Source organism: Capricornis sumatraensis, chromosome 8, assembly GCF_032405125.1.
Source record: "Capricornis sumatraensis isolate serow.1 chromosome 8, serow.2, whole genome shotgun sequence".
Taxonomy (NCBI): domain Eukaryota; kingdom Metazoa; phylum Chordata; class Mammalia; order Artiodactyla; family Bovidae; genus Capricornis; species Capricornis sumatraensis.
Window position 1 is genome coordinate 12,278,534 of NC_091076.1, and position 24,190 is coordinate 12,302,723.

At 43.1% G+C, this 24,190-nt stretch overlaps 1 protein-coding gene across 1 annotated transcript; it reads left to right on the plus strand.

The window, feature by feature from the left end:
• Window positions 1-10,274: 10,274 nt before the first annotated feature.
• LOC138082788 (pregnancy-associated glycoprotein 1-like) lies at window positions 10,275-19,151 on the plus strand. The gene is made up of 9 exons (XM_068976125.1): window positions 10,275-10,375; window positions 11,415-11,565; window positions 12,572-12,689; window positions 12,788-12,906; window positions 14,096-14,289; window positions 15,208-15,324; window positions 17,005-17,146; window positions 17,230-17,328; window positions 19,002-19,151. Exons 1-9 carry the CDS (start codon window positions 10,275-10,277, stop codon window positions 19,149-19,151), a joined length of 1,191 nt encoding a protein of 396 aa, XP_068832226.1.
• Window positions 19,152-24,190: the final 5,039 nt, after the last annotated feature.

Here is a 24,190-nt window from a genome sequence, read left to right on the forward strand (position 1 = left end):
AACGCAAGAAAGTTCCTGCATGCCCCACTAAGACCCAGTACAGACAAAGAAATGATAAATAAATAATTTAATAATTGTCATAATTAATAATGATAGAATAGCAAGTTAAAGATGCATACCATGGATCTTAAAACTACTTAAAAAAACAGTTACAGTTAATAAAATGACAAGATGTAACAGGGAATCCGAAAAACTACTCAGCCACAGAGAAGTCAGGGGTAAAAAGAGACATGGAAAGAAAGAACATGGGACAAACTGAAGATAAAGAGCAAGAGGATCGAATTAAACCCGACTAGAGTTAACTCCTCAGATGTGAACCCAGACTGAAGATATAACCCAGGGCCCAGACGACAGTAGATCCCCATACACTGCACTGTGCAGCCAAAACAGAGCCTGCCAGGCCCCAGGGACCCATGTGCCTGGGCACAGAACAGCATCAAAAGTTTTTATGGAACAGTACATTAGAAGACTTCAATCATACAATGTACATCCTCTGTTCATAAAAAATGGCATTAGAAATTAATGTTCACTGGACAGAAGAATAAGGTGCTAGCATAGTGCAGACATTCCCTCTTTTACAACCCTAATTCTTCTCAGGAGGGAGCAGATAAATTGACAGGTCTTATATCTCTTCAATACTAGACATACTTGACATATATGGACAACACTAGACATTCATGTTTGATTTTCATGGTTCAGTTTCCTCTCTCTTCTCCTCTTTTGCTCATCCTGGGCAACAGGGACTGCTCATCTAAACCACAGCTCAGCACTACACACAAAGCTGGATGATATTTGCTGAGTCTTTCACATAAACCAGTGAAAACTTGTTTCCTCCTATTTCGCACTCTTGGCTCTTTTCAACCAACCACGGCTCTTGTCCTACCTCCTGGGATTCTGGTCCACTATCACTTGCAGCCATGTTCCCATACACAGGGCTTCAATTACACCAAATGAAATTCCTATTCAGAGTGGCCATAATACCCACAAAAAGGGAAAGAACAGGCAGCTCCTTACTCTCCTCTCTTGTTCCTTCACTACATACATCCACTGAAAACCTGTGTAGCAAGTTTGTTACATACAAATATTCAAGTAGAAAACTTTCAAACATGTAAAAGTGCATTTGCAAGTACAATCACATCAGTTTGTTCACAGATATGACACACATTGTCGTGGGTACATCCAAGACAAGTTGGTGTGCATTTGTGTACTTTACTGTACAGAACTATATGGAGTACAATAGTGCAGGACTTTTATTTCAAACCTATGCTGTCTGAAACGAAGAATAAATGCAGTGATAATGTAGACGGCACTACTATTCTATTTTTAAAGGTGTGCTTACTTGCTCAGCTATGTCTGAATTTTCAACAAATGGACTGCAGTCTGCCAGGCTCCTCTTGCCATGGGGATTCTCAAGAAAAGAATACTGGAGTGGGTTGCCATGCCATATCCAGGTACTGCAAGATGAAAAATGTTTCTTTTGTTGTGTTTGTTTTTTTAAGTATTATTTGTGTGAAAAGTATCATAAAGCTATTAAACTACAGTAATATATAGCCAATTGTCTTAGTTGGCTACCTAAGTACCTTTGCTGGATTTATGAAGAAATTGGGATTTTTGAACACCCTTTCATATGTAATTTGTTCATATACAGGGTACTTACTGTTCTGCTAAGACCTGTGGATCCAAAAGTAAATGCATCCCCTCCAGGTCCAAGGAAGTCACATTCTTGTTTGGGATTTTAGAGGAAACGTGAGATCTCCATAATTCTAGTCATTTCAGTCTTTTCAAAGGACCTTGATCAGGACAAACAAATACTAAAGTAGAAATAGTCATTCTGTTTCTACCCACTTCTAGAAAGTGTTGCTAAGTTCTCAATACTGGATATTGTAATGCTAGTGGACTAAATGGAGAAGTGATATGAATAGAAATAAGCTGAACAATTGAGAGAGATTTGGGCCCTGAGTTGGAAAAGCAGTTTCAAACCAAACTGGGTCGTGTGGTATGTGTAATCCTCACTTCAGTCTTTAGAAGGTCTCTCATGACCAGTCTGCCTCTATTTCCTGGAGCACAAATCAGATCCATCTAGCTGTTTCTCATTGCTGCTCCTTTCACCTGGCTCCCACACTGTGCCCTGCCGTTCAGGCTATTCCATTCTTTTGGTTGTTGTTATTGTTGTTCTTTAAGGTAGGCGCTGCAGGCTATCTACAATATTATGTATTCCCTGGTTCTCTTTCAAAAGTGAAAATAGTTTGTTATATAGCCATCAGCCCAGTACCTACAGAACTGCACTTCCTAACTACCCGTGCTCTTAGTTGTGACTGGTGACTTTGAGATGCAAGCAGATCTGTAAGAGGGATTTATTGGAAGACTACTTTAAAGGAGCTGATTCAGCTGAGAGATGGGACTCTTCTTTTCCCCACCTACTTCCTAAGTAGGAATTTAGTTTCTGGATTTTAGTTGTGATGGCTGGAATTCCTGCAGTTATATTGGACAATCATGTAACCTTGGAGACAGATAGCACCCAAGTTCTGGCTGGCCCACCTCCAGCTTTTTTTCAGTGGGAGAGAAAAATCAAATTTATCTTACTAAAGTTTTAGTTGTTTTAGTTTAACATAATGTGCATCCAAACTTAATCCTGATACTACTAGGTGTTTAATATGATGTAGACTTGTTATTTTGTTGTGTTTAGTGAATATATGTATATTTTACATTTCTCTTATTTTTTGATTTACCAACCATTATACCTAAATTGTATACATGCAAAATTATGATTATAAGCATGCTTTACTTTAGATTTTGAATTTTTATGCATTCTTATCTTCTTTCCATTCTTGTTTTTTTCCATATTTGTAGAGCCTGGGCCATGTCCTTTCTTATAACCTCATCCATATCCATCTCTGCAGGCCAAAACAGACTGAGAGCTGTTTGGGAAGAACCAAAGAAGAATGAATACAGGGATATGAATGAAGGGTGGTGGCCCTTGTTACTCATCGTGAATGTTATTCAGTAGGATCACATTCCCCTGCCCTTCTGTGTGCCCATAACCCCCAGGTTTGCCATGACAATGGAGGATACTTCGGCCAGTGGAATTGGAGTAGAGGTGATATGGCACTTCCAAATGGAAGTGGTATTTTCTGTCCCACTAGCTGGAATGGAGATATAATGACAGGAGCTGGAGCAGACATGTTAGACCAGAGGTAATTAGCACAGGTGGAAGATGTGACAAGAAAGAAGTGGGCCCTCATCTCTGTGGAGAGACCTGCAATAACATTATATGAAAGAGAATTGAAATTGTATTGTATTTAAGACAATATTAATAAGGTTTTGATTACAGTCGTTGAACTTGTAACCTAACACTCGTAATAAAATAACTGATATTTGTGTTAGCCTTTTCTTGACATTAGGGTCTGAATGAGACAATATGTACTGAAGAATATTTACAAGTGAGTCAAGTGACAGCCCTGCCCTCTGGAAGCTGTGCTCTAGTGTGGGATTCAGAAACTGAAGCAAGAACAAAGCCACATGGCAGGAGAGCTTCAAGATCCTGTAGGAACCCGCGGTCGGGGGGTGGGGGGGGGGGACCTCAATCAGTCCTGATTTCAGGAGCTTGCTTGAAGCAGAGACAATTCTCTATCAGTATTCTCATAAATAGTCTATGTTGCCAAGTTTCATGTAAAAGTGATTTATTTCTAATTACATCCAGAGAGTTTCCCCTTTTGAGCCAGTACTTAAGATATGTGCTTGAGACCTGGTTTGGGAAGATTGCAGATGCACCAGGGCAACTAAGCCAGTAGACCACAGCTACTGAGCCTGAGTGGTCTAGAGCCTGTGATCCACATCTAGAGATGCACAGGATTGAAAAGCCAGTGCACTGCAATTACAGAGGAGCCCCTGCTCGCTGAAAATAGAGAGGTCCTGAGCAGCAATGAAGACGTACTACTGCTTCTAATTCACTTCAGTTGTGTCCAACTCTGTGCTACCACATAAACAACCACCCACCAGGCTCCCTCATCCCTGGGATTCTCCAGGCAAGAACAGTGGAGTGGGTTGCCATTTCCTTCTCCAATGAATGAAAGTGAAAAGTGAAAGTGAAGTATTTTAGTCCTGTCTGACCCTCAGCGACTCCATGGACTGCAGCCTTCCAGGCTCCTCTGTTCATGGGATTTTCCAGGCAAGAGTACCAGAGTGGTGTCTGCCTTCTCCTCAATGAAGACATAGTGCTGCCAAAAATAAAAGTAAAAATAAAATTAAGTAAAATAAAATAAAATAAAATTCTCCCAGAGAAACCAGTGAGGCCTCAAGGGAAGCAGGACATGGAAAATGATTAAACCAGTCTGAGTCTGATATCCTGCAAGTCACGGAGAAGGAAGCTACAGCCTGTTTTCACAGGGAAATTGGGATATAAGCTGTGCCTCAATCGTGCCTCAAACCAAGGCTAGGGAGCTGGGATTTCACTCTCCCGCTAGCGCCTCCCTCTAGTCCTTCAACTAGCACCCAGCTGGTGTCTCCAAGCCCTTGTATTAGATCTTCCAAAGACAAATCAAAGGAGACACTAGAAGCAAAGGACACCAAAGCTCAGGAAAATGCAACCTCAGATAATGTCTAGATTTCTGCACCCAGTCTGCCATCTCAAGCATCATATCTGACATCCTGCGAGTCTAAAGAACTCCATGGGTCTCTACATGTAAGCGTATTTTTTTTTTTTTAATTCACGTTTTGGTTTGTACAGGAGTGTAGTTGACTTACAGCATTGTATTAATATTAGTTGTATGGGAAATTAATTCCCTTATACATACACATGTACCTATTGTTTCTTAGATTATTTTCTCCTAAGGACATTACAGACAATTGAGTAGAGTTTCTGTGCTGTACAGTAGGTCTTTGTTATCTATTAAATAAAGTAGTATACATATATTAATCTCAAATTATCCCTCTCCCACCTTTCTACTTTGGTAAGCATAATTATTGTTTTGATGGAGGGAGGGGTCTACACACTTTTTGGATGAGGGTCTGTGCTTGTTAGAGTGCAGTGGCCAGGGAAAGCAAGCCTGAGAGACACTCATTTGAGACGATAGTATCACTAAGACAGAAACTTCAAAATGGATTTCTGTAAACCTCTTATTGCAAAACTATTTTGAAAATAACAAATATAAGAAAGAAGAGTGTCATGAACCCTATATTTCACCATTCAGCATCGATAACTACAAAACTAACCTCTGAGTCCCACAGATTGTCATAGACTTGAGACTATGCAACATCAAGGTGGTGGCCAATTGAGTTCCCAGCAGAGACAGTCTTGACTTGCATCAGTCTTTCTCATCTTGCTATGTTCTCACATGTGGTGGTTGAAGGGAAGGAAGAAGAGGGAGAATAAGAGAGAAAAAGAGGGAGAGTCTAATCTCATCATGAGGGACCACCATCAAAACCCCATGTCAACCTGGGTACCTCCCAAAGGCACTACTTCCTAGTATCATTATATTGGGAGTCAAGGGTGGACACAATTCACTTCAGAGCAGCTATGCATACCATAGCAGCTATCCGTTTTTAAATCAAGACCGGCCTTCATTTCATTCTCTCTTTTACTCCTTATTCATTTTTCCTGAAGTATTTTAGGGACAAGATGAACATTTCTCAAAATACACATAATGAGTATTCGTGGTAGAATGATAGGATATGAAAAAACTGCTCTTTTGTTCCCAAGAAAATAAATATTTTATATCCAGTCTCTGTGCAAATTTCGCTGATTCTCAAAAAGCAGATACCTTTCACAGTTTATTGAAAGAATGTAGTCATATGTTGCATTTGGTTGTCCTCCTTTAGGACTACATAAGTGTTCCTTTCCCAATCTTAATGCCATTTATTCGTTCAGAAACGGGGAGGAAGCAAGGGTGTTTGTCCTACAGAATGTTGCACTATTGGTTTTAGAGAAGAAGTCCACAATACCAGCACAGTGGGTCAGAACTAGTACCAGTCTTTGGTCTATTAGGAATCAGACCTCCACAGCAGGAGGTGAACCATAGTCCAGTGAATGAGGCATCATCTGTATTATAGTTGCTCCCCATCACACTCTCATCACCCCTAGAAGGGACAGTCTAGCTTGTTTTCCTGGAATTGTTTGTAGTTACATAACTTATGCTTAATAGAAACAAAAATAGCATAAATATTGATGATTATTTTCCTTTCTCAGTGCTCACAATGGTGAATTGGTGCTCTAACAGCCTATCACAGTGACAAATTAGATGTTGCCTATTAACATTTGGACACATTCGGCCAGCTTAAAATTAAAAATTAAAAAAAACTAAGATCATGGGATCCAGCCCCATCCTTTCTGGCAAATAGAAGGACAAAAGTTGGAAGCTGTGAGAGATTTTTTCATCTTAGCCTCTAAAACCACTGTGGATGTTGCATGCAGCCATGACATCAGAAGACATTTGCTTTTTGGCACGAAAGCTATGACAAACATAAACAGTGTGTTGAGAAGCAGAAACATCATTCTGCCCAAAAAACTGGTAGGTGTTTGGCCTTTTCATTTGGACTCCTAAAACTTCTCTAGAGTCCCCGTTAGTTTTTGAAGTCCCTCAGCTTTCTGGTCCTTCACGATTTCCAACATTATTTTGTACATTTCTTTACCCAGTCCTGAAATCAGCCATCTCTTTAAGATTGTCTGATGGGAAATGTATTTAGAAGCTAGAAGTCAGACCTCAAAAGAGTTACTGTTATCAAGTTGTCACTGCTTCTATGCTTTACAGTGGTCAGAGGAGGAAGTATACATCTTCCTTAAAAATTAAAATAAAAAGAAATATAATTAGTTGGTACAATCTTTTGCTTTCAGTTCAAGATTTAAGACAGCAGGATTTGAAATGAACTTTGATATACTATGTGTGAACCTCTTTTTTCTGGAGAGTGAAAACTTATTTCAGAACATTAGTTTTAATGATTGTCTTGCTTTTACCTGTTAACATACGTATGATTCCATCACAATAACAGAAACAATATGAGTAACAATAGTTGTTGAATTATTGCTAGCTGCAGATGAGATGGCAGTGCAGATGCATGGCAGCTGTAATGGCAGTACAGAAGCGTGGTGGAGAGGGACTACCTCATGTCCAAATCAGGGGTGGCACCAAGAGGTTCTACCCTACTTCCAAGGTAAGGAGCAGCGGCTGTGCTTTGCTGGAGTAGCCATGAAGAGATACTCCACATCCAAGGTAAGAGAAACCCAAGTAAGATGGTAGGCACTGAGAGAGGGCATCAGAAGGCAGACAGACTGAAACCACAATCACAGACAACTAGCAAATCTGTCACATGGATCACAGCCTTGTCTAACTCAATGAAACTAAGCCATGCCATGCAGCGTCACTCAAGATGAAGGGGTCATGGTGGGGAAGTCTGACAGAATGTGGTCCAGTGGAGAAGGAAAAGGCAAACTACTTCAGTATTCTTGCCTTGAGAACCCCATGAACAGTATGATAAGGTAAAAAGATAGGACACTGAAAGATGAACTCCCCAGGTCGGTAGCTGCCTAATATGCTACTGGAGATCAGTGGAGAAATCATTCCAGGAAGAATGAAGGGATGGGGCCAAAGCAAAGACAATACCCAGTTGTGCATGGGACTCGTGATAGAAGCAAGATTCGATGCTGTAGAGAGCAATATTGCATAAGAACCTGGATTGTTAGGTCCATGAATCAAGGCAAATTGGAAAGGGTCAAACCAGAGATGACAAGAGTGAACATAGGCATTCTAGGATTCAGCGAACTAAGATAGACTGGAATGGGTGAATTTAACTCAGATGACCATTATACCTACTACTGTGGGCAGGAATCCCTTAGAAGAAATGGAGTAGACATCAGAGTCAACAAAAGAGTCTGAAATGCAGTACTTGAATGCAATCTCAAAAATGATCTCTTTATTTCCAAGGCAAACCATTCAATATCATGGTAATCCATGTCTATGTCCTGATCAGTAACATTGAAAAAGCTGAAGCTGAACAGTTCTATGAAGACCTACAAGACCTTCTAGAACTAACACCCCAAAAAAGATGTTCTTTTCATTATAGGGACTGGAATGCAATAATAGGAGTCAAGAAACACCAGGAGTAACACACAAATTTAGCCTTGGAGTACAGAATGAAGCAGGCCAAAGGCTAATAGAGTTCTGCCAAGAGAACGTGCTGGTCATGGCAAACATCCTCTTCCAACAACACAAGAGAAGACTGTCCACATGGACATCACCTGATGGTTGACATCAAAATCGGATTGATTATATTCTTTGCAGCCAAAGATAGAGAAGCTCTATACAGTAAGCAAAAACAAGACTGGGAGCTGACGATGGCTCAGATCATGAACACCTGATTGCCAAGTTCAGACTGAAACTGAAGAAAGTGGAGAAAAACACTAAACCATTCAGGTATGACCTAAGTCAAATGCCTTAGGACTATACAGCGGAAGTGAGAAATAGATTTAATGGACTAGATCTAGGTTCATGACATTGTACAGGAGACAGAAATCAAGACCATCCCCAAGAAAAAGAAATGCAAAACAGCAAAATGGCTGTCTGAGGAGGCCTTGCAAATATCTGTGAAAAGAAGGGAAGCAAAAAGCAAGGGAGAAAAGCAAAGATATACCCATTTGAATGCAGAATTCCAAAAAAATAGCAAGGAAAGATAAGAAAGTCTTCCTCAGCAATCAATGAAAATACATAGAGGAAAACAATTCAATGGGAACGACTACAGATTTCTTCAAGAAAATTAGACATACCAAGGAAATATAGTTGTTGAATATAGTGCCAGGTTTATTTCCCTTTTTTTCTTTTGGTTTCTTTGGTATTGTTTTTGATGGGCAGTATTCTTGTTTTCCCTTAGAAGATATTCCACTCTGAATGTAGAGTCATAAGTCTGAATTTTAAGGGCACTTAAGTAATGTGTTGTGATAGGTAGCTTGTCAACAACTTGATGCAATTAGATTTATTAGTCTTTGTTCTCAATTTGTTCACTTCAGTTCTCTCCTTCCCTTGTGTCCATCTCTTTGCAATGCCATAGACAGGAATCCATACCATCCAGGCTTCCCTGTCCATCACCAGCTCCCGGAGCTTGCTCAAGCTCATGTCCATCGACTTGGTGATGCCATCCAACCATCTCATTCTCTTTCGTATGCTTCTCCTCATACCTTCAATCTTTCCTAATATCAGGGTCTTTTCCAACGTGTCAGCATGTTTAGTGTGCATTGAGTCTCTTTTAAAGTCAACCAACATGTACTCAACTCCTCTCTGTCCCCACTGCACTCCCAAGTCTAGGCCAGACACAAAAACCTGCAGACTGAAGGCTGATTCCAGCACATTGCTGTGGAGATTTCATTCAAAATCATTTTTTTGGGGGAAAAAATTAGTTTGCTAGCATTAAAGTCAATAGATTGTAATTCTCTTGAAAACATAGTCAACTGGCCTGCTTTCCAGCATGGGTGAAGTGGAGGAAAGGCTGCTCCCAATGGTAAGGCCTGTGCTGCCCAGATTCCAACATGGCCACCTAGTCCTAGTATCATATCTCCTGCCTCCTGGGGACATGAGTTTGTGAGAACTAGACTTCTAGCTCTCTTTAGATAAAGACTACTTTTGCCTTGATCAACTTTGACTTTGAAGCCTGTAACTCAGAGCCTAGCACACAGTTCTTCCTTGTACAATTGTTGGAGATATAAATTATCTTGTGGAAGCATATGACATTTCTTCCAAAACTGAAACCATGCAATCGAAGTACTGCTCTGTCCTAAATCATTGATGCAGACTGGCATCATAGGTGCCCCTGATGTCTGCCATTAGACTCAATACCTAAGCCAGTTGTATGTCCCTGGGTTGCCCCTGAAGTCTTCAGTTTGCCTTTTGACAGCTTATCCTCCTAGCAGTCTCCTCTCCAAAGAAGACAGCAATGCCTATCTCATCAAGTGGCTAGGAAGATGACATGAGACCACGAGTGTCGAGCATGGCCCCTAGTATCCATTTTCATGATGTTCTTAGCAGTTTTTTCTCCAAATATGCAAGGTTTTTCGTCTTCTTAGATGTGCATGCAGATCAGTTTGATTTTCCATTCAAGCTTCAAAGAAGAGAATGCAGTTCAATTCTCTGTATTCTGAAAAGCTTCAAAGGCCCTCGCCAAGGACACTCATGAAGGTAAAGATTTTATCGAGACCTTTGTTGTTGTTGTTGTTTTCAGATCTTTAGTGGCCTAAAGGGGAGAAGTAGGGTAGGTCAGAGCATATATAACTAGGGGCTCCTGGTCACCACTACATGCTAAGAACCCAAACCTCCTTGAATACTTGGAGCCAGGAAAGAAACATGAAGTGGCTTGTGCTCCTTGTGCTGGTGGCCTTCTCAGAGTGCATAGTCAAGTAAGTATGGGGACTGTACGTCACATCATATTCCTTTCTTGGATTTTTCTTTTCATCTGATTATTCTTCCAGCCATCAGGTGTAGAAGGGAATGGAATATTTCCCTCAGAGTCTTAAGGTTCAACTCTTACTTATTGATAAGTAAGTTTCTATAGGAACTGTGGATCTCAATGTCTTGGTGTAGATTTGGTTTGCACAAATCTTGAGGACCAGTCATGTCATGACCTATTGAAAATGCAACTCCTTGCAACTGTTCAGTGCATAGTTTTTGCAGATGTCGATGTGGTCCTGTGGAATAGCATTTTTCTACATTTTATTCAACATGTCCACTTTTATCCCGGTCTATTTCAGTGTGTATATGCCTATGTCTGCATCTCTGTATCACTGTCATTTATCTCTCCATCTCTTTGCAAGTCACTGGGAGTCTATTTCTCTTTGTGTTGTTTTCTTTTAAGTTTTCATTTGACTCTTCCTCCTTCTTAAGCCTCGGAAATTCCCTTACTTGTTCCCTATATCTTGGATTCTTCTTTCAACTCTCTCTTCTCTTTCAACTTGGAGAAAGATAAACCATTTTACACTGTTTTATATCAAACAAGCAGTGTGAACACAGTCAACTCAGAAACCTCTTGCATTTCAAGTTGCTCCCTTGTAAAAGAGGATAAGAGTCCCCCTTATACCTCCCTCCTTGAGGTTCTATGAGAAGGAATGTGTGAGAAGGCAACAGCAATGCTAAAGACTGTCATGGTTGAGACTTCCTATTTATCAGGTACCTTATATCCATTACTTCACTTATCCCCAAGTTATTCTATTTGGAGGGTTTGTATTGTTACATTCCACCATTTTATCGAAGGGGTGACTTAGACGCCACATGGTCATTTGGCTTACCAAAGATTGCAGATATGCATAAAATTCTGATAATAATGTGCCTCATAAAAATAATTAGAAAATACACAGGACTATTACAGTGACAGTTATACCTTAACACTGAGAGCTAATTGGATTATCTGCTTTGATTTCTTTGTCAAATGCTTGGTGAAAGAATACCTCTAAGGAGAGTGAAGACCATGAGCAATACCGCCAGTGGAAAAAACATGCTGAACAATTTCCTGAAGGAGCATCCTTACAGATTGTCCCAGATTTCTTTTCGTGGCTCAAATCTCACTACTCACCCACTGAGGAACATCTGGGATGTGAGTATTTTGGGAGGATGGTGCTCCACAGCGCCCCCTGGTACTCTAGCCTAGCACGGGGCTCATCTAGAGGTGCCAGGTGGGATGTTGGGGTTGGGGTTCCTGCAGGAAGCAGAGACACTGGAAAAGAGGGACCCCACCCAGAGGAGAAGGCACTCTCATTCTCAACTGTTGGTCTTTGTGATTGGGCCCGGAGATTACCAGGTGGCAGGTAAACATCCATTTCCGTATCAAACATGTGTCATTAGTTGGAGGGCGATTGTTCCTTATGAACTAAGTGAGCCACTCAGTTATAGGTGAAGAGTGAACCATCACTGATCAAACGGTAGAACCAACTGCAAAGCAATTGTGAATCCCCAGGTAGAGGAAATCTGTTGCCACAGATGCAAGAACACAGCCGTAAAAAGTTACTGAAACTGTATTCTGAGTATGGCCATAAGAATCACTGTGGTTCCTGTTTTTAGATTAGAAAAAGGGCTTACTTTGTGTTCAAGATGTCTTCAGAAAAGTGCATGCCAGCCTGAGAGATAGGCAAAGAGTAAATACATGTCAAATGAAAGGGTCACCTGTGTGATGTTGATTGGATGTGGTCTGAGTTTAGAGGAAGTGGCTGGGGTTGATCAAGAAGGACCTCCTGGAGAAGCAGGTGCTAATGCTGGGTTTGAAGAGACTACAGAGCTTCCCAAATGAAGGCACCAGGGCTTCCCTGGGTTTCCAGTGGTATTGGAGGCCCAATGGTATGCCTCTGGGCTTTCCATGCAGAAGGTGCCACTTCAACGCCTGGTCATAGAGTTAATATCCTGCATACAATATAGCACAGGAAAAATATACCAAATGCAGATATGTCTGTGACCAAAGTCTGTGAGCTGCACGGTGGTTAGAAAGTGATCTCAAGGGATATGTGACATCCAGAGGGAAGAATCAGTTTGGGAATAGAGGGTGGCATCAGTTTGGGAATAGAGGGTAGCCAGTTCTGCACTAACCCACTCCATCCTTCTCCTTGTAGTTGGTCTACCTGGGTAACATCACCATTGGAACACCCCCTCAGGAATTCCAGGTTCTCTTTGACACAGGCTCATCTGACTTGTGGGTCCCCTCTCTCTTGTGCAACAGCTCAACCTGTTGTGAGTATACATACCCCCTATCCGGATTGTTTTTCACTTGCCCTGCCACCCTGTTTCCACCCTTGGCACCTGATGGCACTCATCTCTTGTGTCTGCAGCTAAACACGTTATGTTCAGACATCATCTGTCTTCCACCTACCGGCTTACCAATAAGACCTTCAGGATCTTCTATGGAACTGGGATAGTTGAAGGAGTTGTTGTTCATGACACAGTTCGGGTAACAGTATAACAAATGCTGAGGCAGGACTGGGTATGGAGTGACCACTGTTGGCAAAACAGATGCAGAACCATCTGGCAGGACCCTTCCTAGCCTAACTCCCATAGATATTGGCCATCTTACCCACAGGTTCGTGTCTCGGGGGAGGCAGTGCCTGTGGTTATACTCAAGCAAAGAAATTAGCTAACCCAGAGAGTGGCTTGAGGTGTGGACTTGCAGCTCCTCTGCCCATGAGCAGTTCATGGTTCATTTTTCTGTGTGCGAGAAGAAGGCATAAAAGCACCCACTTTTATATTCACAGACTCTTCCAGGCACTTTCAGGTGATAACTGGTTTAATCCTGCAACAACCTAACAGCAGTTACTGTGATTAGCTCATGAGACATATGAGGAAACTGAGGTGCAGACAGCAAGGGCCTTGGTGAGGGCACACATGAGGTAAAAGGTGGAGTTAGGCTGGCTTTTCAGGACTGAAGTTGCTGTGGGGTGTTGGGAGACAGGGTAAAACTGATCTGGGGACCCTGGAGGCGGTCAAGGACTTCAGGTATCCAGAGTGGGAGGCCTGAGAAGTCAAGGGGCCTGATAAATGAATTATCACTCTAGACGACCCTTGAGTGTCTGATAAACCTATGGCCTGCCTCCTCTAAAATACTTGAGCAGTTCCCCTCTCTCTTTTTCTCTCTCATACACACTCACAGAAATATACACAGATCCCCAAAAGTGAATTCCCCAGACAGTAATTTCATAGCACCCTACAAACAAGATTGTGTTTTTGGCTTCTGTCTTCTAAGACAGATGCAGAATCCTGAGTAATTACAGAGAATGCAGTCCATTCCTGTCATTAGGTCACAGTGATGCCAAAGAGAAGGCTCTCTTGTCCTCGGTATTTTTGTCCCTCAGGTGGCACCTATGGGACCTGGCCTGACTCTTGGTTGCCCCACATGAACAGAAGCCACGAGGCCAATTTGACTCACCTAGGTGGTGTTTTTCAGAGTGGCAGATGCTTTATAATTCACAGGCTCTCTCAAATGGAACCCAAATTCCCCTTCTAGGTTTCTCTACCCATTTGTGGGCAACCAAAGACAGAGCCCAGCCTGAATTCTTCTCTGAGGATCTAATGGCAATGCACCCCAGGCCAGTGCTAGCCCCACTTCCAGTATCTGCAAGTGTCAACACTCTTCTCTCCCACAGATTGGGGACCTTGTAAGTACTGACCAGATGTTTGGTCTAAGCATTGCAGAATCTGGGTTTGAGAATATAACTTTTGATGGCATCTTGGGCTTGAGCTACCCCAACGCATCCTTCTTTGGAGCCATCCCCATATTTGACAAGCTGAAGAATCAAGGTGCCATTTCGGAGCCAGTTTTTGCCTTCTACTTGAGCAAGTAAGTCTGAGGTGGACAATATCTTTGTCCTAATTAGATGTAAGATGCTTTCAGGTGCAAGAAAATTATAGAATACTTGATAAAGAAGTACTCTGAGAGGTAATCTAACCCAGGATAACTATGGCCCCAGGGCCCAACTGGCTTCACCCCTGGCTTTTATAAATAAAATTTTATTGGAACCCAACTCTACTCCTGGGCTCAAGACCAGTAACATGGTCTAGGGGGTGAGTGAGGAGGAAGGCTAATGGAAGGCAACAGAAAACAAGTTGAAGGAAAAGGTATTAGGATTTGCTTATGAATTTGATAAGGAAGGAAGAAGAAGGATGGTGGATATCTTTCCTTCCTTATTAGCATTTCACTGGGAGCCCAGGACCAGCTACCCCATTTGTAAGAGCCAGTGAGAAATGAAAGTGTGCAACACAAAAGTGTGGGATCCCTTATTCAAGAAATATTAGGCATTTCAAGACAGGGAGAACAGAGGTGGAGTCCCTTCTGAGTGTGTTGCTCTTTGGACAGTAGAGGTCATAGGCCGTTGGAGCCAACACTGGGTGATCTGAACCCACACCCTTAGAAGTCCCAGGCCTTGATTTTCCCGAAAAAATGACAAGGTGGACAAGGGGAAAGCCAAAGCATTTCAGCACTGTGTCCTCTGAGGGTGTCTGAGCACTGAGGTCGCTGGAGGTCCAGGGGATCTTCAGAAGACATAGTGCCTGGAGCCCAGCCAAGTGCTTCTGGCCTCCTCTGTTCCACTCACTAGCCGGTAACAGACCACAGTCTGGATCTCAATCTCTCTTAGACTCGATTTCTGCATCTGTACATGGGGACCTTATTAGGGCCTTGATGGGTGGACCAGCACAGCTCTCAGACATTGCTGTTGTTACTGTCCTCCAAGGATCCCCCACTCTGTTCTCTCTACAGAGACAAGCAGGAGGGTAGTGTGGTGATGTTTGGTGGAGTGGACCACCGCTACTACAAGGGAGAGCTCAACTGGGTACCAGTGATCAAAGCAAGTGACTGGAGAGTACACATGAACCGGTAAGCGTCTCTCTCTGAGGGTCAGCCGAAGTGAAATTCCCACTACTGTACATGGACACAGGCAGACACACACAAATGCATTCTCAGACACACAGTCACACAGACATATACACCATCTTCAACGATAGAGACAGGCACATAGACAGATGGAAACACACAATCACACACATATAAACCTACACAAAGACACATATAAACTTGCATAGCTAGTCAGAGACACACAAGCACACACAGAGACACATACAAACACACATACAAACTAACACACAGGCACATAGTTACACAAACAACCTATGGGTTCATAATCCCCAGGCCTTCTGAGCAAGACTCTGGCCAGCGTTCTAAAAGGGACCAGAGAGGTCTGTGCAGATGGGAAAGCCCTGAACCCACTGCCCTTTGAGGTGGGGAGCATGGTTAGAGGACTCAACAGTGTGGTAAACAGAGGATCAGGGAGAATTTCTCCAGCCTGAACAGAGCTATGATAAGATGACCGACTGTCCAGGGCTACCTAGGACATAGGAAGTTCTCAGTACAGATAAATGTCATTTTAAAAACTGGGACAGTCCTGAGAAAATGGGGGAAAACTGGTCTTATTAGGGAGCAGCTAGCCAGCAGTCGAGAGATGATGGCTGCAGTCTGAAGATGTGAAAGCAACTAATAAAAATGACACCCCATGCTCTTGGGCACACAGTGGGACAGGGGCTATAATAGAGAATCAGGAAGGTGGGATCCTGGAGTGACCTGTGGACAAGAGGCATAATTGATAGGTTTCTGTGTGATACCTCAGAGAAAAGCTGACCTGTCCTTTGGAGTTTCTGTTGGCTAGTCATGTATTTCCTGGCCAGGATCTCAGGGTCTGAGCTGGTGGTAGGCGCAGTGCTGGAAGACATGCTCTCCCAGAGGAGCCCCTCTCTCCTCCTGCTATGAGAATCTGCTGCCCCTGAGAATCTCCATCTTCACTCTGTTTGAGACCTGTTATTTGTTCCCCATCAGATACAGCTCTCTGGATGTTTCTTATTATTTTCTCAGTTTTCATTCTCTCATTAAACAGAGAAGCATTGGGCGTCCACTGTGTGCCAGGCACTTTAGGGAGGCAAGGAGAATAAAACCCGCCCTCACATCTAAGAAAGCAGATGTACATGAAGTGACTCACCCACATAGTGAATTGTGACTTCGGTATATGCTAGATATGAGGAGGATAAGGCAAAGGCCACCCATTCCAGTACTTTGCCTGGAAAGTCCCAGGGACTGTGGAGCTTGGTGGCTGCCCTCTATGAGGTCCCACAAAGCTGAACATGACTGAAGTGAGTTAGCAGCAGCAGCAGTAGCAGCAGACATGAGGAAGGGTCTACAGAGAGATACCAAGATAGGAGGCTGATAAACACCGGGGGAAAGAATTCCTGAAAACAATACAATTAAGCTGGAATCTGGAAGATGAGAAGAAACTTGCTAGTCAAAGGGAAGTGGAGTCTTCTAGGAAGGAAGACCAGCTTGTGTTAAGGTACAAAAGATCCTGGTGTATTCAAGTACTGCATTCGAGGATGTCAGGAAAGGTGCTGTGTCGAGAGTAAAGGAAAAGTGGGTAAGAGACGAAGGGCTGTTTATGAGACAGTCGGAAAGGGGGTAACACTGAGGAGACTCAAGTGACCTTGATGCCAGCTTTCTTCCATTGTCTCTCAGCATCTCCATGAAAAGATACGTTATTGCTTGTTCTCTTGGCTGCGAGGCCTTTGTGGACACTGGGACATCACATATCCTAGGCCCAAGAAAACTGGTCAATAAGATACGGAAGCTCATCAGCGCCACACGTTGGCTTTCCAAGGTGAGGGTCATGCCCCAGGGTCACTCCCAGTCTCCACACACAAGGATCTCCAGGGCCAACCTCTCTCCCTCTCTTTCTAACAGCACTATGTTTCATGTTCTGCGGTCAATACCCTGCCCTCTATTATCTTCACCATCAACGGCATCGACTACCCAGTGCCAGCTCAAGCCTACATTCTCAAGGTGAGGGGACAATACTGAGGGTTGGTTCTCAAACTGGAGCTTGCAGGAACCCTTGGGCTGCTGCTGGAAGGAGGGCACCCTTTGGAGGCCATGTCACACCATTGGAGATGCTGTTGAGCCCTGTAGCTGGGCCAGTGACTCCCACAAAAGCAATCATTTGAAAGTAAAGGGCCGTGTGGGACACTGATCTTCCTGAAATAAATGTGGAGATACCACACCATATGGCATGGTGGGGGTCAGGGAGAGGGGAACACTAAGGTCCTCAGTCCTCAAAGAGCTTCAATTCAATCTGAACCCTTAGGTGCATGAGCATGAAAGTCAGCACTAGCAGTCCCTGAAATAGGCCATGTGACACGGAGAATGACTGGGGACAGTCCCAGTGTGATGTCCCAGCGTAAGTTAACAGTCTCCATTCCCTTCTGAAAGTTTTCCTGGTTTGGATGATAAATTACATGGTCACCGTAGTTCTCAGCTGCATCTTCCCCTTGCTGCGGCCAGGTGCCTCCTTTGTGAGTTGAGGTACCTGACTCCTCTGTGGGGAGGTTGCATACTAAGGTGAATAAAGGGTGTACAGTGACTGCTCACCCCTGGCATGTCAGCTCCCTTCGAGAGTTCAGAGAAGGCTGATGGGCTCAAAAAAGGCTTTGAGAAAGAGGGAATTTCAGGAATTCTAAAACCACAAAATCATTGAGCCATATGGAGGGTTGCTTGGTTCTAGGCAAAACTGCACGGTATTCCATGCAAATGGCATCTCAAGGTGCTCTGCACTGGGGCCCTGGGGACTTATGAGGGGTGATGAGGGCTACGGACTGACTGGTGGGGATGGGGAACCAGAGTACATTACTCAACCAAGCCTGGAATGGCCAAAGAGGGTGAGTTTGGGCCAAAGGAGGCTTCTCAGATTCCTGAGTTAAGTCTTCAACAACGTGTTGTGGGCACTGCTCTATTTAAGATGGATAACCAACAACCAGTTACTTTGCAACACAGTGAACTCTGCTCAGTTATATGACAGCCTGGATGGGAGGGGTGTCCTTGGGACCAGGACACCTGGATACATACGGCTGAGTCTCTTTAATGTCCAACTGAAACTCAGAATATTGTTAATCAGCTATACTAAAAAAAAAAAAAAAAAAAGCTTTTAAATAAAGTATGGATTGTGAGGAGGCAGGAGGAGAACCAGCATTCTTTGCAGAGAAAACAAGCAGCAGAAGTCAGAAGGAAAGAAACAGGAAGTGAGAGGAACTTTGGACACACTTATTCTTTTCTAAAAAGTTATATTGAAGTGTGGCTAATCTTCAGTGTTCCATTAAGTTCTCCTGCACAGCAATGTGAGTCAGTTATACATATAAAAATATATTTTTTTCTTATTCGTTTTCATGTGGTTTATCACTGAATATTGAATATAGTTCCTTACGCTATACAGTAGGACTTTGTTGTTTTTCATTCCTCTTTTTCCCCAACTCCCAGTCCTCCACTCATCACACCTTTCCTCATGGCAACCTCATGTCTTGGCCTTCTTTGGTTTTGGATGAACTCTCACATCCCCTGCTGCTGAGAAAACCCCTTGATACCAAAAGAGGGAAATAAAGCAAAGAATTGTGCTGGGTCTGGATATTGGGGGAAGTCACCTGTAAGGGCTCATGCTGACTGGTGTGTGTCTCTGACTTCCCCAGCATTCTACAGGCTATTGTTATCCCGCCTTTGATGAGCACGATTTTAGTTCATCTAGAGAGACCTGGTTCCTGGGTGACGTCTTTCTGCGGGTGTATTTCTCGGTTTTTGATCGAGGAAATGACAGGATTGGCCTGGCACGGGCAGTGTAAATGCTTGGAGTGGTTCAGGAATCAGAAGGCCGTTCCTAACACACACTCACTCACACGTTGAGCACTACTTCCAAGGATGCTTGTGATCTGTATTTGGTGGTCTGCACACCCTCTTCTCAGTAAAGAATAAAAGGTTTCACTCTTAATGGTGCTGAAACAAATGGTTGCCTCTGTTTGAGTCTGGGAGTGAAAGTTCTAGAACCAAGACTGAATCAAAATTGAGAGGAGCCCTACTCCAACTGGCTTCAAGGAAAATTGAGACTTATTGAAATTATTCTGGGAATCCAGGACACAAGAATCAGAGCAAATACAAAGATCTCAGTGACTGGATCCAAGAAATCAGAAGTCATCAATTCTCTCTCACCTTCACTGTTTCCCTTCAGTCTACTTTGATGGTCTTAGCCTGGCAACTTTCTTCCCTAAGGCTTCAACACCTAGTGAGGGAGTCAAGCTACCTGCCCTAGGGTTTTGTATTTTGAATGCATCACCTAGTAAGGAAAAAAGATTGTAGACATCAGACTTCAAGGGTGTTCTCTGAGTGACCCACCTCAGATTACATGTACAGCCCTAGATCAGCCATCCTGGCAGGGACATGTGGTCATATGACTGGCTTTACATGGTCTTTTGCCCTGACTCAGCAGCACACATGATTGTCAGTTTCCTCCAGAACTACATGACTGAAGCTGGGGAGAGGCAGCCCCAAGGATAGCAACTGGCAGATGGTCTAGGCCAGGGAAATTTTGTGATGACCCACCAACTCCACCACCTCCTCATTCAGAGGAATTATAAGGGATAATCAAATAGACTCTCTTTGTCCCATCTGAGATGATCTTATCACTGGGCTTCTCCTCCAGGGGATTTTGGGTAAGGTACTTCATGCAGAGCTGGTTCCCACTTGTTCCCATACCCCAGTCACCAGCTCTCTGCCACATATACCTGCTCTGTCCTTTACTTGTCCCAGTTGGTAAGTGGTGGCCCCAGTGGATCCCTGAGCCATCCCCCTCCTCCATGTCATGCAGTGCCCCTTCCTTGCCTCCAGTGCTGCTGGAGAGAGTGCAACGCATGTATCGGGGGACCCAGTGTACACATTGACTTCAGCCTTTCTGAGCTTCCTCCAGGGGTGGAGCTACAAACTATTTGCTTGGAGCTGCCATGGTTAGGCACTTTTGCAGTGGAAGCATCCGTTCTTTCCACCTGGAGGCCCTCAGTAGATGCCTCAGCTGAGTCAGCAGGGGTCAGAGGTTGATTTCCTTTCAGATTGAATGGTTTGATCTCCTTGTTGTATAAGGGACTCTCAAGAATCTTCTCAAGCACCACAGTTCAAAAGCTCAATTCTTTGGCATTCACCCTTTCTTATGGTCCAGATAGCACATCTGTACATGATTACTGGAAAAATCATAACTTTGACATTACAGATCTCCGTAACCAAGTGAGTCTCTGCTTTTTGATACACTGTGCAAGTTTTTCATAGCCTTTATTCCTTCCAAGGAGCAAGTGTCTTTTAAATTTGTGGCTGCACTCAAGGTCCATAGTGGTTTTGGAGCCCAAGAAAATAAAATCTGCCACTGTTTCCACTTTTCCCTCATCTAAATGCCATGATGTGGTGGGACTGGATGCCATGAATGTTGAGTATATTTTTGTTAATAGTTTTTCGAATGTTGAGTTTTAAGCCAGTTTTTGCCTCTCCTCTCCTCACCAAGAGGCTCTTTAGTTCTTTGCTTTCTGCCATTAGGGCAGTATCATATTCATACCTGTGGATGTTGATATTTCTCCCAGCAATTTTTATTCCAACTTGGGGTTTATGCAATCCAGCATATCGGATGATGTAACCTGTATAGAAGTTAAATAACTAGAGTGAGAATGTATACCTTTTCATGCTTCTTTCAGAGTTTTAAATCTTTCAGTTGTTCTGTGTCTGATTCTAACTGCCGATTTTTCATCTATATACAGACTTTTCAGGAGACAGGTAAGGTGATCTGGTACTCCCATTTCCTTAAGAATTTTCCAGTTTGTTGTGGTCCACACAGTGAAAGATTTTAGCATAGTCAGTGAAGCAGATGGAAATGTTTTCTGGAATTCCCTTGGTTTCTCTATGATCCAATGGATGTTAGCAATTTGATATCCGGTTGCTCAAACCAGTTTGTACATCTGGAAGTTCTCCGTTCATGTAGTGTTTACGATTAGCTTGAAGGATTTTGAGCATTACCTTGCTAGCAAGTGAGATGAGTGCAATTGCATGATAGGTTGAACATTTCTTTGGAATTGCCTTTCTTTTGGATTGGAATGAAAACTGACCTTTTCCAGCACTGTGGCCACTGCTGCATTTTCCACATTTTGCTGACATATTGAATGCAGCACTTTTACAGCCTCATTCTTTAGGATTTTTAAATAGCTCAGCTGGAATTCCATCACCTCCCCTATCATTGTTTGTAGTGTTGTTTCCTAAGGCCCACTTGACTTCATACTCCAGTATATATGACTTTACATGAGTGACCCAAGCATCATCCCTATCCTGGTCATTATGAGGGTTTTTGTACAGTTCTGTGCGTTCTTGCCACCTCTTTTTAATCTCATCTGTTTCTGTTAGGTCTTTGATTTTTCTGTTCTTTATTGTGCCCATTCTTGCATGAAATGTTCCTCTGGCAGCTCCAATTTTCCTGAAGCTATCTATACCCTTTACAATTCTATTATTTTTCTCTAATTCTTGCACTTTTCACTTATGAAGACTTTCTTCTCTCTCCTTGCTATTCTCTGGAAGTCTGCATTCCATTGGGTTTATCTTTCCCTTTCTCCTTTGCCTTTCACTTCTTTTATTTTCTCAGCTGTTTTAAAGGCCTCCTCAGGCAACCACTTTGCCTTCTCACATTTGTTTCTCTTGGGGATGGTTTTGGTGACCACCTCCTGTACATTGTTACAAACCTCCATCCATAGTTCTTCAGGCTTCCAGACCTAATCCCTTGAATCTATTTTTCATTTCCACTATAAAATCGTAAGGGATTTGATTTAGGTTATAGCTGAATGTTCTACTGGTTTTCCTTAGTTCTTTCAATTTAAGCCTGTATACTGCTTGCTTCTGCCTAAGCATAGGTGCCATATCACCACCCACTACTCCCAGTGGGTGTGGAGCAAAAACACAAAATTTGAGGACTGTTACCCTGTGTTTGTGCTTGGCTTTTCACGTGCTCAGTTGTGTGACATTGTTCAAGTCCTTCAACCTCAGTTTTCTCATCCGGACAATGGGCATCATGATGATAATTCCACATCTAGATGCATGTGTGCCTGCTAAGAACAAGTGGTCCTGAGAGGGCTTTCTGGGTTCATGAGTCTGGAACAAATATGAATTATTCTGCTACCTGGGAAGAAGAAAATCTTCTGTTTAGAGGTTATAGGTGCCATCCTCAAGGCTAAATATTGATTCACGCCAAATTACATCTGTCTCTGAACCTGACCCAGAACTCTGACTGAGGTGATACTTCTGTTTTCTGGGCCTCAACAAGAGCTAATGATTACTGGCTCAGATTGCTCCCTTCCTCAGCCTTACCAGTCAGCCTTTCCTTGTCAACTACTTCTAGCCTGAAATCACACTGCAAGGAGAGTTGTGAGGCTGTTGGTCTCTTTTCTGTTTCCCATATCTCCAGCGTAGCAAGAAATAGCTGTTATGGCTACTTGTCATAGCAACAGCTATGGCAACCTGTATAGTCCAATCTCAGCTTGTTAAATGAAGCTGTCCCACTTTGGCCCTTCATGTTTACATTACCTACGGTTGCCTTAGAAACCTTCCTATGCTTGCTGTTTAATGATTAATATGTATGAACTTGATCTAGATTACTTTCCCAAGCATGATTCTAACCATGCAATGAACTTACCAGACATTTAGTCATCTAACTACCCACAGGAATTGACAAAATCATACCACCCATCCATTTCTTGCTTGCCACAAACAACATTGAAGTGATCTGCTGAAACAATGTGATACATTGGCAGGTACACTCCAGAAGGGACACTTTTTGTGGATCCATTTTCCACCTAGTGCAGAATGTCTACCACAAGCCTCGCCCTGCAGCAGCTGGCCAGCTGGTATTTGCAGACTCAGCCCACTCCAGATCCCTTCGACATCCCTCAGTAAAATCTAGAGAACAAACTCAGTCAAAGCTCTCTCTCCTGTGGAAAAGAAATTTTGTTTTTCAGAAAACAATACTTGGTAACACATTCAAAATCTTGTGCTCCTTGCCTTGGATTCAAGGACCTGCCCCAGAGAATGGGAAGCCTCCCCTTCCATCTAAATCTTTCTCCACTCCAACCAGGACCAGAGCCTTCACTGGACCCTGTGTTCATATTGGTATCATTCAGTTGCTAAGTCATGTCTGACTCTTTGTGATTACCTGTTCAGCAACAAAACAGGCTTCCCTGTCTTTCACTCTTTCCTATAGTTTCCTCAAACTCATGTCCTTTGAGTAGGTGATGCCATCTCACAATCTCATCCTTTCATTCCTTCTCCATCTGCTCACATGCTTCCCAGCATCAGGGTCACTTCCATTGAGTTGGGTCTTCACATCATTGGCCTAAGTGTTGGAGCTTCATCTTTATCATCAGTCCTTCTGTTGAATATTGTGCTACCTCTTCCAAAACAACCCTCATGTTTCTAATCACCTAACAATATTGACCATTGATAAAGCTTAACAGAAAAGGGATCTAGTCCTCTGGGAAATCCAGCACTGCCACCCTGCCTTTCTCTTACTTTTCTCTCCAGCTGGCATAGAATTGCTTCCTTACAGCTTCTCCAGCTTGAAGTTGTCTGCTGACCCAAAATTGCCAGCTGTCAATGAATTGTTCCATCCTCCTTCCTTAAAGACTTCTTCCTGCTCCCTGATTGTCCTCTGTACATCAGTTCAGTTCAATCTCTCAGTCATGTCCAAATCTTTGCTATATCCTGGGATGCAGCATGCCAGGTTTCCCGATCACCAACTTCCAGAGCTTGCTCAAACTCATGTTCATCAAATTGATGATGCCTCCCAACAATTTTGCTTTCTGTCTTTCCC